This window comes from Felis catus, chromosome X (assembly GCF_018350175.1).
Source record: "Felis catus isolate Fca126 chromosome X, F.catus_Fca126_mat1.0, whole genome shotgun sequence".
In the NCBI taxonomy this organism is placed as follows: domain Eukaryota; kingdom Metazoa; phylum Chordata; class Mammalia; order Carnivora; family Felidae; genus Felis; species Felis catus.
Window position 1 is genome coordinate 12,044,729 of NC_058386.1, and position 15,684 is coordinate 12,060,412.

The following is a 15,684-nucleotide window of genomic DNA, read 5'->3' on the forward strand; positions in this document are numbered from 1 at the left end:
GAGATGTGTGTTCAAGACTAGGACATTTTAATTTTTTTTTTTAGTGTTTCTTTTTTTTAATTTTATTTTTTATTTTTTAAAATCTACATCCAAATTAGTTAGCATCTAGTGCAACAGTGACTTCAGGAGTAGATTCCTTAGTGCCTCTGACCCATTTAGCCCATCCCCCCTCCCACACCCCCTCCAGCAACCCTCAGTTTGTTCTCCATATTTATGTGTCTCTTCTGTTTTTTCCCCCTCCCTGTTTTTATATTATTTTTATTTCCCTTCCCTTATGTTCATCTGTTTTGTCTCTTAAAGTCCTCATATGAGTGAAGACTAGGACATTTTCATATTTAGGTAATTTTGATGCTACTACTTGGGCTTCTCACACACCTCTCGACATGGCTGGGAATAATTCAACAGGGAACTAGGATAGGGAGTAAATGTGCAGCATAGAATAGGATGTGCCTTGGTAATTATTTAATGAAAATAACTCTCTATATTCATTTCAGACCCTTCTGCGGGTAAAATTTATCCCAGAGAGTTGACGTTAGTTTCGGTGAAAGGAGGTCCACAATTACAAACTTCTCTCCTTCCCTGAGGCTGGTGGGGGGGTGGGGGGGAGGCAGTCACTGCTAAATAGCTAAGTGTCCAATCCAATAGATTAACAAAACAAAATGCTGGGGAATATTGGGGGAGCCTCCAGACCCCTCTTTAATGTTCCCATAAGGCAACATCCAGCTGCTCTCAGCCTTCCTCATCCATTCCTGGGGGCGGAGGAGAGAGGGAAGGATGGGATCCAGTTGGTGAGGGCCATTCAAGGAACTGAGCCTGCTCAGCTGGGCTAGTCCCTCTCCCTCTCTGTCTCCCATGAGGTAAGAGGCCAGCCTCTGAGAAGGATGCCTATAACTGTAAGCTCTGCCTGGACATGCTTAATGAAGTAGAGAAAGTATTAAAAAGTTCAAAGGATTCTCAGGAGACCAGTCGTGTACTTATCCAGATTTTACTGTAATAAAGATGATATTTGGGTCCCCATCTGGCTAACTCCTCAAAGTCTACATGTCAGTTCATCCTGAACTTGGGAGGGGAAGAAATGATAATTACCTCTTGGTCTTCTCTCTACCTCAACTCCCTACATTCGACTTGTACCCAATTCGAAGTCCTCTTCTGCTTTTGTCTGGTGGACAGACTCTCACTTAAAACCTATGACAATATCTCGTCACAGTCACCAGGAACTCTTACTCGAAACTTGCACCGATCAGTAACAGATGGCTTTGAATCAGGATCTGATGTCAGGGAAAATCGACCGGCCAAGCTTCAAGAGTTACTCAGAGACACTCAAAGTCCCCAAGGCACACAAAGACGTAAGTGGGTATGGACCCCTGACAAGCAGAGCTGCCACAGCCCAGCATGGACACTACCGAAAAAGGAATCTGGCCGGGAGGACTCAACTGGCAGAACCTCTAATAGGTGGTGGTGATGGGGTGGTGCGAGGCAGGCGGGTTTATGAGAAAGCACTCTAGTGGAGAGGACGGAAAGGCACAAAAATCAATGCTAAAGGAAATGGGATGGAGTGGAAAAGATGTCAGGGTCTTTATGTTCCTCCTTTTCATAGCCCAGCTCTCCTTCTCTTGTGGATTCCTTCTTGTCATCAAAGAAGAGCAGGTGGGGAAGGGAAGGGAAGCCAGCATTGTTCTCAGAGACTAGGGATGAGAGGGAAACTAACCACAGGTGGTTGTCTGAAGGTGGTGGGAAAGAAGAGTCTTGTGGTCTGGACTTCAAAATGATTTCCTCCAGAAGGACGCATTTAAACTTCTCCAATTGCTACCTACAGTTGGACCGATAAAGAAAAATTTTGGTCATCGTGCTTTCCTTCCATAATGTTAAAAATGAGGGGCGCCCGGGTGGCTCAGTTGGTTAGGTGGCCGACTTCAGCTCAGGTTATGATCTCACAGTCTCTGGGCTCGAGCCCCGTGTCGGGCTCTGTGCTGGCAGCTCGGAGCCTGGAGCCTGCTTCCCATTCTGTGTCTCCCTCTCTCTCTGCCCCTCCCCTGCTTACTCTCTCTTTCTCAAATAATAAACATTAAAGAAAAAAATTTTTTTTAAAATGACCCACCTCTATGGAAGCAAAGAGAACCAGGGGGCTTTAAGATTTCATAAGACAGAGGCAAATTACCATTATTTTATTCTTCCATGAACCTGGACGAACCGGATCTGAACCAGTTCATGTCATGTTCCAAATGGAACAGCTCTATTCTCAACATGGAGGACTCCCATGATGATACAAAAGCATTGCACCTTTGGAATTTTGTACTATTTTAATTTTGCTCACTCAGAGGGAGAAAAAAGGCAGAGAAGACAGAAGAGCAGTTACTCCAGGTGAAACACTATTGGCATATTCAAGATAGTTCTAAAGACAAAAGAAAATGAAATTGAGCGGCGCTCGGGTGTCTCAGTCAGTTGAGCGTCCGGCTCTTGGTTTCAGTTCAAATCCTGATCTCACAGTTCATGAGATCAAGCCCCACATCAGGCTCTGTGCTGACAGCATGGAGCCTGCTTAGGATTCTCTCTCCCCCTCTCTCTCTGCCCCTCCCCACTAGCGCTCACTCTCTTTCAATGTAAACATTTTTAAAAAAAGAATAGGAAATTGAAAAGTTAAAAAGATCTTTGTCCTATCAGCTGGCTCCTTGAGACACGGGCCTGCTTCTCCTGAACCTTCTGATTGTGTTGAGCCTCCTCTCTATTCTGCCTTCCGCTAAAGCCACCATGTTCACAAGCCTGGTGACTCACCACACAGTATACTAGTGTTAGCAGTTGACGTGCCTGTCCCTTCCTTTGACCGTGCCCTTCCAGCTCCCTGATTCCTTTCATCTTTTCCCTCATACCTTCACAGTGTCTTGCACACGGTTGGCCTCAATACCTATTTGCTGAGCTCAACCAAACTATAAAGGCATAGATACCTTTCTGGGAAATCCTTCCAATTCCCCATAGCCAGTATGGAAGTCCCTCCAGGAAAGGGAGGATCAGAACGCTTCCTCATCTCATTTTACTGAGCCAAGGGAAAACCAAACAGCCCAAGGGCACGCAAGGGAAGATAAAAAGGATCCCCCTGTGGTTTTAAGACCACAACACGCTCTTCCTTTAATAGAGTAAACCCTATCAATGATTTAGAGCCCACGTGAGTTGAAATTTAAAAATTCTTGTCTGAGAGGACTTACACCTAGCCACAGGAACAGAATTCTTAAAGCTTCAAGTAATCAAAATTACATCTGACACCATATTTTCTCATCACGTTTTAGCCTGAGTTTGGTCAAGCTGTTTATAAGCTACGTGATCCTAAGCGTCTGTGCGTTGGTCGAAATAAACAACCGTGTTTGCAGCTCGCAGCAGCATGGCTTTATAGACACCAATAGCAGTCTTTAAAATACTGCCGTTTACCTCATTTATATCCACAAGAGCTTATCTTCCAATGCAACGTCCAAGAGCCTCCGAAGCTACCTGAAGCAGTCCTGTAGCTTTCACTCCGGTTAGAGAAACATATGTAATGTGTTCCTGGGGAAAGACTTCTTACATCCTAAAAGTGCAAGCCTTGACAGTCGACCGAGTGATTACAATGAGCTATAAAGTGTCCACTCACTTTTATTGAAGGCGACGCCTTGGTTTTTTATGGCTTTCATTATACTCTGATTCTAAATTTCCTTGCTAATCTGTACTCCTGATTACCAAGGCCAACGATGTAAGAACGGCACGGGATATAACATCTGGTTTAAAAGCACACCTATCCATTCTTCACGTATTGCCAGAAAAGGGCTTGTTACCACCACTGGAATGTACTTCCTAGGTCCGCAAGGACATCGTGAAGGAATAATAACATCTGGCACCCTTTGTGCACACCAAGAATGCTATTTCTGGGGTGAGTGGACCGCCCTGGGCAAGAGCAACCTTTCGTACAGCTGATTTGAGCAAATCCTGACCACTGTTTATTTGAACATTCCTCACTACAAATGAAGTGCCTGTCTTTGAAGTTGCTGGATGCATTTCTTTGGTGTCCTCCTCGTTACTAAACAAGACCAACAGACCGAATTGTGCCTATTCTCAACACTGAATCAGAACCAAGTTTTGTTCTTGTGTGTGGAATGATGCAGATCATCTGCTCGGGCTACATGGTCCTTGTGGGGCAGCTGCTCCTACAGAACGAACTGCCTTGTGAAATTCGACAGGACAGCAGACTGCACGCAGCGCTCCACCCTACCTTATCCTCAAACCACGCTACTGACAACCCTGGGAGAGAGGGATACCAGAACACATACAGCCAACATCAGCCATAGGCAAAATCCAGGAGTAGACAGACTTGGTCTTGGATTTCCCTCCAGCCCAGTACTCTGCACCAATTCCTTCTGCCCCGTCACAACCCCACCAGGATCTGGTCGTCCATGCATCCTGACATCAGGATCCCCAAAGAGTTATTGCACTCCTACCATCCATGCCTTCAATACCGGCCATTCTAGGACATGACCTCTGTCCCCCTCTCTTTTCTTTCTTTCCCTCACTTTATGCACACAAGCAAAATCAATTGTCCCTCCTCCGACTGCCATGGAAGTTTTGCATACTTCTGGTTTAGCCTCTCACGTACCACATTATACTGTCGATGTGTGTCAGTTTCCCTCCCCAGTTAGACCGTGACCTTATTTGAGAACGGTGGACATTCCTCATTCACATCGTATCTCCAGGGCACTGCACGATGGGCACACAGCTGGTACCTAACGACTAAATGAACAGAGCTCACAGACAAATGGGACACATGGATTAAATAACTGTCAGTCTCCAAATCCCCTGGGATTGAAGGTAGATGATTGTGTAGATCTAGGGCAGTGGAGACGGCTTCACTGAAGAGAGGGGACATAGGCTGGACCTTGGCGAACAGCAGCAATGAGGCAGAGGTGGTGAAATCCTCAAGTTCACGTTTCTACAGGACTGTACTTCACCATATCCTTTCCCCGCAAATGGTGTTTCCCTCATGCTATGTCAAAGGAGACCAGAAGGCTGCCTTATGCTGGTATTTCGTTTCCTCTCTCCCTACACCCATCCACTATTTATTTAAGGTCTCAAAAGGGAAATTCAGCCATGATTCATTTGGGTGATTGTGGTTTTCTTAGGTGAGACTTTAATTTAGCCTCCCTTATAGCATCTAATTAAACATGGACAATAATAAAAAAAATAAAATAATCAGTGGAAACAAAAACTAGAGGAAAATAAAGACCTTTATCAGAAAGGAACATAAAATTACATGATTAAAAAGCTTCAGATTCCTAAAATGGTCAAATCATATTAGGTTTCCAGAAACTGCTTCATAGACATAATGGCCATCCATTTTTTTTTACATGTCCACTTAGTGTTCAATGTAATGTTGGACATTACAGTATTTTTCTTAGCTCTTTCTTTTATATCTATCCCTATTTTTTTCTTACAGTGAGAACCTTGACTCCTCAAAATATTATCAAGGTAACTCATTTGTTTTATTTCAATATATGCGAAAAATTTTAAATTATAATGCCAACACTAACAACAAACTATGGAGTCAAGTTTAAAATCTTTGTGCCTTTTTTTGTCTTTAGAAAGTACATTCCACTAAAAATGTATCAGAGACCTATGGTTAAAAGCCCTTAAAGTAAATACTTTCTCTGTGTGGTTATGTTGCTGGTATCTTTACACAAATTTTAAGGTCTTCATCTATTTCTGTTCGGTTTTGATTTTAAGATGTGGGTTTTGTTTTCCTTTTCTGGCTTGACTGGTTATTTTAAATGTGTAATCATATACAGCTTTCAAAACTGAAAAGAAAAAGACATGGAGAGAAGGGTCAGGTCCGTCCTTATCCCCCAGCCCCATCCCAAAAGGAACGGTTTTTAAGTATCCAGTTTTCAAGCCGATCACAGAGCGCTCTGACTTATAGATCAAATGAGTGAACAGAGAAGGCTTCGGAAGGGACCATTCCTTTCTGGGCAAGTGTCTTTTCCGTCTGCTCACTCTCTGTGGCAGCTAAAGCCTGTTCTCTCACGTTCCCTTTGTCAGAAACACACCATGCCACGTACCACCTCTGCGATCAGGAGAATATTCGTCATTCTTTTTCCATCTGCGCCCATGAACCTGGTGGAATACTTCAAAGGCAAAAAAAAAGAAAAGAAAAGAGTGGGCCCGTGCCACCTGTTTCCATGATTTAATAGTGTTTTAAATGCTACTTTGAGAGGCCGTTCTGAGCTGAGGAAGGAAGGAGAGGCCAGCTCTCCCCACATCACAAAGTGAACAGAAGCAAACTCAGAAGAGAAGAGGGGCAGGGGGAGTGGAGACCTGGGGGAGGGGGGTCAACCATAAAGTCAGCAAGATCCATTGAAATGTGCCAGATGTAATCAGAGAGTTCAAATTATCCCTGAAATAGAGAAATAGGTACAACGAAAAAATGTTCTAAGTTTACTATCCAGTATTATGATTGCCCAAAACCCACACCTGTTTGGATGTGCTATCACAGTACTTCCCTGAAAGCCACGTAAACTACACACACATACATACACACACACACACACACACACACACACACACACACACACACACACTTTTTTAATCAAACTAAGGTAGAAGGGATACTAACAAAATTGTATACTGGTGATGAAGTATTTCAAATGACATTAGGCCCTTAAAGTTCCCCAGATGAAAACCAAAGTTGGCAAATGTGGTGGGCGGCTCTTTCTAGCTCTGGTGTCGGAAAAAGTGTGCATGTGCATCAGTGGCTGGGTACACAGCCTAAAAACCCCCATCGGCTCTCTGCATTGGAGGTAAGAATCAGACTTGGTTATAAGTCATATGCCAAGCCACAACCAACACAGGCTGATTAGTGGGCAGGTTGCTCTTTTGTGGAGAGACTTGCCTAAGGGACACGGGATCTTCCAATGCCTGCCGGGGCAAAACTAAAGCCAAAAAGGGGGGCAGATATCACAACAAGGTTACAGTGAAATCTGGGAAGTATGTCTCCCTACTAGAGATCAAGCCACACCTTGAAACCCCACAGGAAAGATGCTAAAGCAAGAAGACACGTGCCTGTGGACCCCTAAGCCTCCACACCTCTGCTCATCATTGTTGTCACTGCTCGAATTTAAGAGACCTGCAGGGAACAATGTGGGTCTTGCAAAACAGCCTAGTATTCACGTTTAAAGAAAAAATATATACTTTTTTCTTTCCCTACTTCCTAATCCCTTAGTTTAAAAATACAATTTAGCTATTTTTACTGTTGTCTCAACTTTTTAGTTAGCTCATATTAAGTTTATTGCAATCATTCTTAATCCCTAATTTTCCACCTTCTTACTACTTCACCCATTTCTCATATTCCAGCATTCATTTACATTCTAACGATTTCACTTACGCACCCAGAAAATGTTTATTGTCTCGTATGTATCAGGCAGTGTGTCAGGTGTTGGGGCACAGTGGTAAGATCTCAGCGAATTACAGGACATGCTCGGTCAACTCTTTTTGGAAAGTGAATTTTGAAAATTTTGCTCATCGTCCAACACATGCATATACAATCTGTCCGTCAAAAGGAAGATCCTTGGGGCACCTGGGTGGTTCAGTCGATTAAGCATCCGACACTGGTTCAGATCACGATCTCACAGTTCCTGGGTTCGAGCCCAGAGTAGGTAGGGCTCTGTGCTGACAGCTCAGAACGTAGAGCCTGCTTCTGATTCTATGTCTCCCTCTCTCTCTGCCCCTCCCCTGCTTGTGCAATGTCTCTAAATAAACTTAAAAATATTTTTTAAATAAAAAAGAAGATCCTTTCTGTCATGTCTGTAGGCCACATGAACACAGTACAAAGCTTTGGCAAGTAAGAGCCGTAACCACTTAGAGCTTATTCTGCACCGGGTATTGTTCTAAGTTCTTGACGTGTATTAACCGATTTAATCCTCTCGAGCCATTTTACAGTTGAGAACACTTGGGCCCAGCAAGCCTAAGTGACGTTTCTAAAGTTACGCAGTAGTGGAGCTGGCCTTGACCACAGGCAGTCTGGCTCCTGATTGCCATTTTTCTGACCCCAGTGGAGCTGAGGCCTCCTTAAGGTCTGCTTTCCACACAATGGAATTTACAACAGCAGGAGGCAAGTAGAGGCATTTGTGGCAGAAATTATATTCCAATAAACACGGCTCATGGCTCATCCTGATAAGGATGGAATGGGCTTTGGAGAATTTCATACGGTCATGAAAATAAACATGTGATTTTGACCTTCCAGAAGTGACAAACTATTCAAAGTATCCCATTTTTATCTTTTCCTCGTTTCTTCAGCCTTCACTTTAGATGGTGATGTCCTGGCAGAATTTGGCTCAAAACTGGCAGTGGCTTCCCAACCCTAAGTGCAGAGACACATACAACCTGGGAATAGGGACACGTCTACCTTTCAAACTAAAAAAAAAAAAAAAAAAAAAGACAGTTGCGCTGCTTGCAAAAGCTTATAGCATCCTGCACAAAACTCCCTCACCTTTTTCATGCGTGTCACAACCCAAGTCCAGAAAGGTTAAGTAAGGTTTACCAAAAGCCACAGAGCTGAACCTTAGTATCTTCTCTAGGCACATAATCAACCTGTTCTTCCTGATGAGTCAACTCCTGCGTCTTGGGTCCCACAGTCATTACAGGTATTACAAACGGTGGTCCCTAGACCACAGCATTGGCATCATCTGGGAGCTGGTTCACAATGAAGACTCGGGCCTCACCCGCACCTGCTGAATCAGGTGATCCATATGAATAAAGCTGGAAAGGGGCTGGGACGGTCACTAATTCCGTTTTCTAGATATCGTAGTTACAGGAGAGGAGCTGTTGTTGACTAGAAACACATCAATCTCTTGAAAGGTACTTTCCCAGCCTCACCTTGTAATTGAGCTTAAAATTATCTTCCCGATGCAAAACAATCTGCAGTTTGATTTAAGGTACATGTAGGCTTTTTAAGGCTCAGTCTTTCCTTGGTGAGCCGATATTAAGGCTGCAGATGTACAAAATTATGTTTCTTAGGAGACCCAAAAAGAAATGGCCAATAGTCCCACCATCTTTACAATGACTCATGCTGGTATCTTTTCTTCAGAGCGGGCTGACGGTCTTTCCCGAATCCCAGCAAGCCTCTTTAGCACAGACAGGAAACATAAATCTCAGCCCAGCTCCTGCCCCAGTTAACATGAAGTAATCAAATAGTAACAGCTACCGCTTACATGGTGCTTACGATGTGTCTGGTGCTGTCATGATAGATTAAATAGATCAAAAGCTCAGTGAATCTTCACAGCAACCTTACGTTATGAAGCGACGCAGAGAGGTTAAGCGGCTTGCCCAAAGCCACACAGCTAATTCATGGCACAGATTCGAATTCAGGCCGTCTCCAGAGGCCACGCTGGTGACCAGAGCACCACGCTGCCTCTCAAGATTCAAATTAATGCTGCCCAAGGTTCCAAGAGTCCCTTATTAAGACGCTCTCATGATAAAGACTGATCTTTTACTTAGGAGAATGTAGTTCACTTCCGAGACCTTACTCGACAAAACGGAAAAGAGGGAGGCCGGCAGCGCTACGAAGACGCGATTTTACAAAGCTAAAACATTACCTCTGGTCTCTCATTCTTGGTGGTGATTGCAAGACCAGGTAGTCTGCTGCACGGAAGTACTTTAAAACGTCCTTCTGCCTGTGATTGGAACCGGCTCCAACATTAAAACTGCATCATGTTTGCCATAAATGAGAAGCAGTTGTGAACTCTAAGGATTCGTGATATTGCCGGCTTTGCTTATCTATCAGATCTGTGGTCTAATTTCTCTTTTTTAGCTGCAGACAGCTCTTTTTCTAAATGAAATCTTAAGGACGATTCCAATATACGTGACTGCACAAGACCTTGTGCTTTGGCGAGAGTGAAGAGGGAAAATGATCTCGACCTCCACCCTCCACCTCGGCGTCCCCTGAAGGCGTGTCTCTAGAACTCTAGAGTCCCGGACACGCAGAATGAAAACTGCCACAGGCATCAGAAGGAGCCGCTTAGCATGTGCCCTATTCCAGCTCTCCTCAGGCCTCCCCGCCTGACCCCACACACGACGACGTCGTTCGCCTTCTACCAGGAAGACTGCACAGCAACTGAATTCTGCTGTGGAGCTGAAGGGAAGAAAAGTCTTGACGCACATTTGAACAGGGCACTGTCCAGCGTTTGGCAAAACAGAAATGGGTCACAGAAACACAAGGAAGGGTCACATTTCCAACCACAAAGTAAGCCACAGGCGTGCTAGGGGTATAAACAGTCAGATATATATACGCTCAATGGAGAGCAAATTTTGATTTTTGTTCTTCGGTTACTTCTGTCTTCCTTGGAAACACACATCAAAGTGACACAACCGACAATCCTGACCAACCTGTTCACCACAACACGGATCTCCGAGTGGCTGGCTAGTCACCACTGCCGAGCCATTATCCTTATGGGCGCATATAAACAAAACTGAAATGTAGGTAAGGTAGTATTTAAGGTAGTTTTAAGCACTGACCGCCCACAGGGAGAATGGCAAAGTGGTTCCCAATATGGTGGCATTTGTGGAACCAGATGTCAGAACCTTCAGATCCCCCAGGAACCCTGTGAACCATTTCCAGCCGCTCCCGGGCCCAAACTCAATGGCCATTAAGTAATGCCTTTGAGTAAGAGACCATGAAAGCCCAGCTCCCTTGCCCAGGGTGGGTCAGGACAACTTTGAGGCAGACTGAACCTTCCAGAGTCCCTGTCCTCTTTGGGACTTTGCCTGACTCTTGCTTGGCTCCCTTCCCCGTCCTGGTTCCTTCTTCTGTTCTCCTAGGGACACTTTGTTTATAATCACTTGCACATGAATTCCCATCTCAGGGTCTGCCTCTGGGAAACACCACCTAAGAGACCACACCACCCAGCTCACTACCCAGCTGGCCGTCACCGTGAATCACGTGGCCTCCCCAGTGGTGGCTCTGGCGTGCAGTTAATTAACACAGTATCTGCCACACCCTTTTCCTACCACAAGTGTGTCCAGAATCTTTAGCCTAAATTGATCTTATTTGATTGAAAGGGTGGGGACCTAAGCCTAAATATTATACAGTCTCAGTTGAGAAGAAGGTATAGGGCATGGCACGTTTGGGTTAAATAAATGTTACATTAAAAAAAAACAAAACCTTCCCATGATGCAGTAGTGTGTTTCCCTCACGAAGCTGGGCATAAGTGCTTTAAATAAATCTGTGGAGAGTGGAGTTTGTCTCTCAAAGGTCACAGACTTGCAGTACCGAGGAGCTATAAAACCGTACTAGAGGCGAAAGGTGAGAACTCGCACATGTGTTAAGACAGACCTTGAAAGCTTTTTATAAAGAAAAAAATGTTACTTTTTGAGAGAGCACAAGAAGGGGTGGGGCTGGGGGGGTGGGGGACAGAGGATCTGAAGCGGGCTCTGTACTGACAGCAGCAAGTGTGATGCGGGGCTCAAACTCACCAACCTCGAGATCATGACCTGAACCGAAGTCGGATGTTCAACCGGGCACCCCCAAAGTTGCTTTCTGACCAGATTTTTTCCATGAGCTTACTTTCTTGTAATTCTCCTCATTCTGTGGGTTTGCACGTGGCAAAAAATGTGTGGGTTCCCTTGGGTTCCACTTATTCTGAGGCCTGTGAAGCAAGCCCACCCTGTGGGATGTGAACCGTGATCAACCCAGGGGGATGCGGTGACCCGGATGGGGCCGGCCTCCCGTCACTGCACACCTGACCTTCCACAGACACGTGACAGCGCGGCTCACCTTTATTCCCAGGGCTTCTCCAGAAATGACAGCAACTGTCACGCCATCCTTACTGGGTTTAGGGATTTCTTTACTTTTCAGTTCCTGGTACTGAGGCTCCACCATCTTCTCCGAGCTTCTCAAATTAACCCACAGCTGCAGGCCGTGGGCTGGCTCCTCCGAGCAAGGCATCTCCGCGTGCAGAATGCCCCGGCCCGCGGTCATCCACTGCAAAGGGGAGACCCACGAGAAGGAAATGTCACCCGGCCTCTAAGGAGCCTGCGGGGGGGGGGGGGCAGTTAGGTCATGGGGACGAGGCAAGGCACCTTACAGGTGCCGCTTTCGGAGTCCCTGGGCGTCGTGAGGAGTAACCAGGCGACAGTGACCATTGCTGAAGCCTTTTCCGGGATTCCAAAAGCTTCCCAACCTTCCTCACTTAAATTCAAAGCGTCAGCTCTGAAATTCACACAAATGGAAGAATCTTCTCTTTGGGATCCCCGAGTCTTCGACTGAGCTCTGGGATGGGGGGGGGGGGGGGAGCTGCAGGCGGAGGGCACACCGGGGTGCACTCTGGGTAGACACACCTTAAGTGAAAAACAAGACCCCATCGGGCTGCGGGAGAAGCCAAGCGGCGCTGCGGTTACGGCGGAGGCCCCGGCCGGTCCGACGCGGAGCGCCGGCACTGGGGGAGCCTGCACAATCGTCCCAAACCCAGAAGAGGCAAGCGGGCTTTGCTGTCCCCACACCGGCAGACCGTGAGCCGAGGGCCACCCTCCCTCCGTAGGGAGAAGCGCCCGGGGAGAGGCGCTTCCTGCGGCAGAGGGCAGTGCCTGGCACGGGCTGCAGCTGGGAGCCGTCACGCCAGTACTCGCGGCAGCGGGAGGCCACTCGCGCGGGCCCGCCGCCGCGTGCGTGGGGGCCTACGGCTGCGTGGGGGGGGGCGAGGGGGCCTGCCGCGATGCGCGGAGGCTCCCGGCATGCGCTGCGCCGCGGCAGGTGGCTCGCGGCTGCCCGCTCGGTTCCGGTCAGGGAGCCCTCGCGGCGTGGAGAGACGCCCGTCGCCTCCGCTGTCGTGCAGAGTCTTCGAGCGTTTGTCCGTTTCTTTACTGAGAGCACGTCAGGGGCCAACCCGAGACGCCAACCTGGGCATCTGGGGATGAAGGGATGGAACGTGGCCGACAGGTTTCCTGCCTGTCTTAGCTTGCGTCCGGCCACAGAAATCCTGACAAAAGGCCCTAAGGCCAAGTATTTATGGGGGGGAGGTGGGGTTGCTGCAGGAAGCACAGGTGACGTGGGAAACAGCGAGCTAGGTAGGAGAGAAGGGTGTGAATGAGCAGGGGACATCTGTGGGCACCTGGGCCTCAGCCCCACCGCGAGCGGGGCAGACGGCTGCACACAGGTGGGGGAGGCGAGCCGTCTACCCCCCAACTCCCGACCCTCTTGGACAGCAGTTCCTCGGGGGGTGTTTAATCCCCAGCACGCCCGGCTGCCGAGAAAGCCCTCAGGCACGGCAGCGGCACGGGAGACGGGCGGCCACGCACACCTGGCCTCAGGCGGGCCAGACGGCGAGGACGCAGGCCGTCGACAGCGTCTTCCAGACGGCCACGGTGGGGGAGACAACTCCATAAACAATCAAATAATCGCCGGCGTATGCTTGCCCCTGGGGCACTGGGGGGCACGGCAGGTGTGTGTGAGAGCACGTGGAATGGCCTGCCTGTTCCAGGCAGCTCGGCCGAGGGTGCAAGCTTCAGGCCGAGACCCGGACAGGGAGTGAGAAGTGACCAGGGTTAGGGGGAGAGGGAGGTATTCCACACAAGGGGAACGGCACGCGGAAAGGCTCTGAGGCAAGAAGGAGCAGGATCAGCCCCAACCTGCAAGCAGGCCGGGACACATCTAGATTGATTTCCATCTTCCATTTGAGAAGACCGATTAAACTTAGCCCAGGGGTCTGCAGACTACAGCGCAGGGGCCAAACCCAGCGGGCCACTTGGTTCCGTACATTCAGTTTTCCTGACGCACAGACGTGCCTGCTCACGGACGCGCTGCTTGTCTGCTTTTGTGCCGTAAAGGCGGAGTTGAGGAGCTGCCACACGTCGGGCACTATGACCACAAAGCCTAAAACATCGCCACCTGGTCATTAGAGAAAGCAGCTGCTTTCTCACCATTTACTAGCTCTGATGCCATGGGCATCTTTTTTTTTTAACATCAGTAAATCCCCACTCATTTTAAAAATGAGGTAAAAAGAATACTTACCTTAGAGAGATTATGTGTATGAAACTGCTTTCAATTTCATGTTCATGAAACACCACGATGCAAATATCTGCAGTTATCACTCCACGAGATATGTAAATAACCCCAGAAAGTTCCTGACACAGAGTTCAGACTTACAAACCCAGCAAAGAACACCCAAGCATTCCCTGGAGATTGAAACGTGTCTCAAACAAGCCCAGGATGGCGGCAAGGTTTGGGTCATCGTCTTAAGTGACACCACCGACCCCTGCGAACAAGTTGGCAGATAAACAGTGCAATGTTGCAAATGCAGCAGAAAGGTCTAGAAAGATGACAACTGAAACTGGTATGCCGACTTTGGCAATGGGGACATCATGCGTGACCACTGTCTGAACGGCTTCGGCGGGGGTCTGGGTGGAGGTTGTGAGGCCAGCACTGATTTCAGTGAGTGAAGGATAAAATGGATGAGGAGGTTAAGATAATCATTCTTGATTATGCTTTGGAGAAACTTAAGAGTAGGACTAGTTGGGAGCTAAAAAGTGATTGAGGGGGGTCAAGGAAAGCTTGAGAGAAGAATACAAGACACCTGTGCAGGTTTCTAGGCTAAGTGGAAGGATCCACAGAAAGGAAGAGGTCAAAAATACACAAGAGACGGGGAGGAAAGCATGAATGTACTAGAAGTGGGTGAGACGAAGCATGTACACCCACAGATGATTAAACCACCAGCAGTTCCATGTCCTTGGCCATACCTGCAGGTCTCCTGGGTTCATCTGACCAACATGTCCACAGAAGTCTTCATGGGCCATGCTGCCCCCTTCCAGGAGGTAAGATACCTTTGAGAAAACAAGCAGAAGAAAAAGTAGGTGTTTGGCCAGCTGTGAAGAACTGTTCACTTTTTCCACAGAAAATGTGGTGAGGAAAGTGTCAGGAGCAACAAAGACAGTAGGGCAAGCTGAGGGAATGAATCTCAGTGAAAGGGCCATGCTAGCCCATACGACGCCTTTGAGAGAGGGGGGAGGGAGGGAGGGAGGGAGAGAGAATCCCAAGCAGGCTCCACACTGTCGGTGCAGAGCCCGACACCAGGCTCGATCTCACGGTTTGTGAGATCACGGCCTGAGCCGAAATCAAGAGTTGGACGCTTAACTGACTGAGCCACCCAGGTGCCCCAAATTCATATACGTTAAAGTCAACTTTTCTAGGGGCATGTCCATGCTAAGAACGGAAAGAAATTCTGTATTGTTCAATAGGGTAGCCATTAGCCACTAGCCACGTGTGGCCGTTGAAATTTAAATCAATTAAAGTGAACGAAAATTAAAAATTCATGGGCCGCCTGGGTGGCTCAGTCGGTTGAGTGTCAGACCTCGGCTCAGGTCACGATCTCACAGTTCGTGAGTTCGAGCCCCGTGTCGGGCTCTGTGCTGATGGCTCGGGGCCTAGAGCCTGCTTCCGATTCTGTGTCTCCCTCTCACTCCGCTCCTTCCCTGCTCACACACTGTTTCCCTCTCAAAAATAAATACAGATTAAACAAAAATTTAAAAAAAAATTCAGCTCCTCAGTTGTACTAGCCACATTTCAAGGCCAAATCCCTGCCTCCCCCCTTCCTTTTTGGTAATCAGCCTGCCCACAGAAAGCAAGTGCCTCTGGGAGGGGCCAGCCCCCATGGCAGTGGCCTTCAGGGGTCCAGCACAGCCAGTGAG

General features: G+C 47.7%; 1 protein-coding gene across 4 annotated transcripts in view; it reads right to left on the bottom strand.

The window, feature by feature from the left end:
* Positions 1-15,684, bottom strand: part of PIR (pirin) — an 88,770-nt gene that overhangs the window by 49,808 nt on the left and 23,278 nt on the right. For all 4 annotated transcript variants that reach the window (XM_006943582.5, XM_045051202.1, XM_045051200.1 and 1 more), the window contains exons 4-5: positions 14,737-14,820; positions 11,780-11,986 (exon numbers count right to left, since the gene is read on the bottom strand). In XM_006943582.5, coding sequence (XP_006943644.1) covers positions 11,780-11,986; positions 14,737-14,820 — 291 coding nt within the window. The remainder of the gene's footprint in view (positions 1-11,779; positions 11,987-14,736; positions 14,821-15,684) is intronic.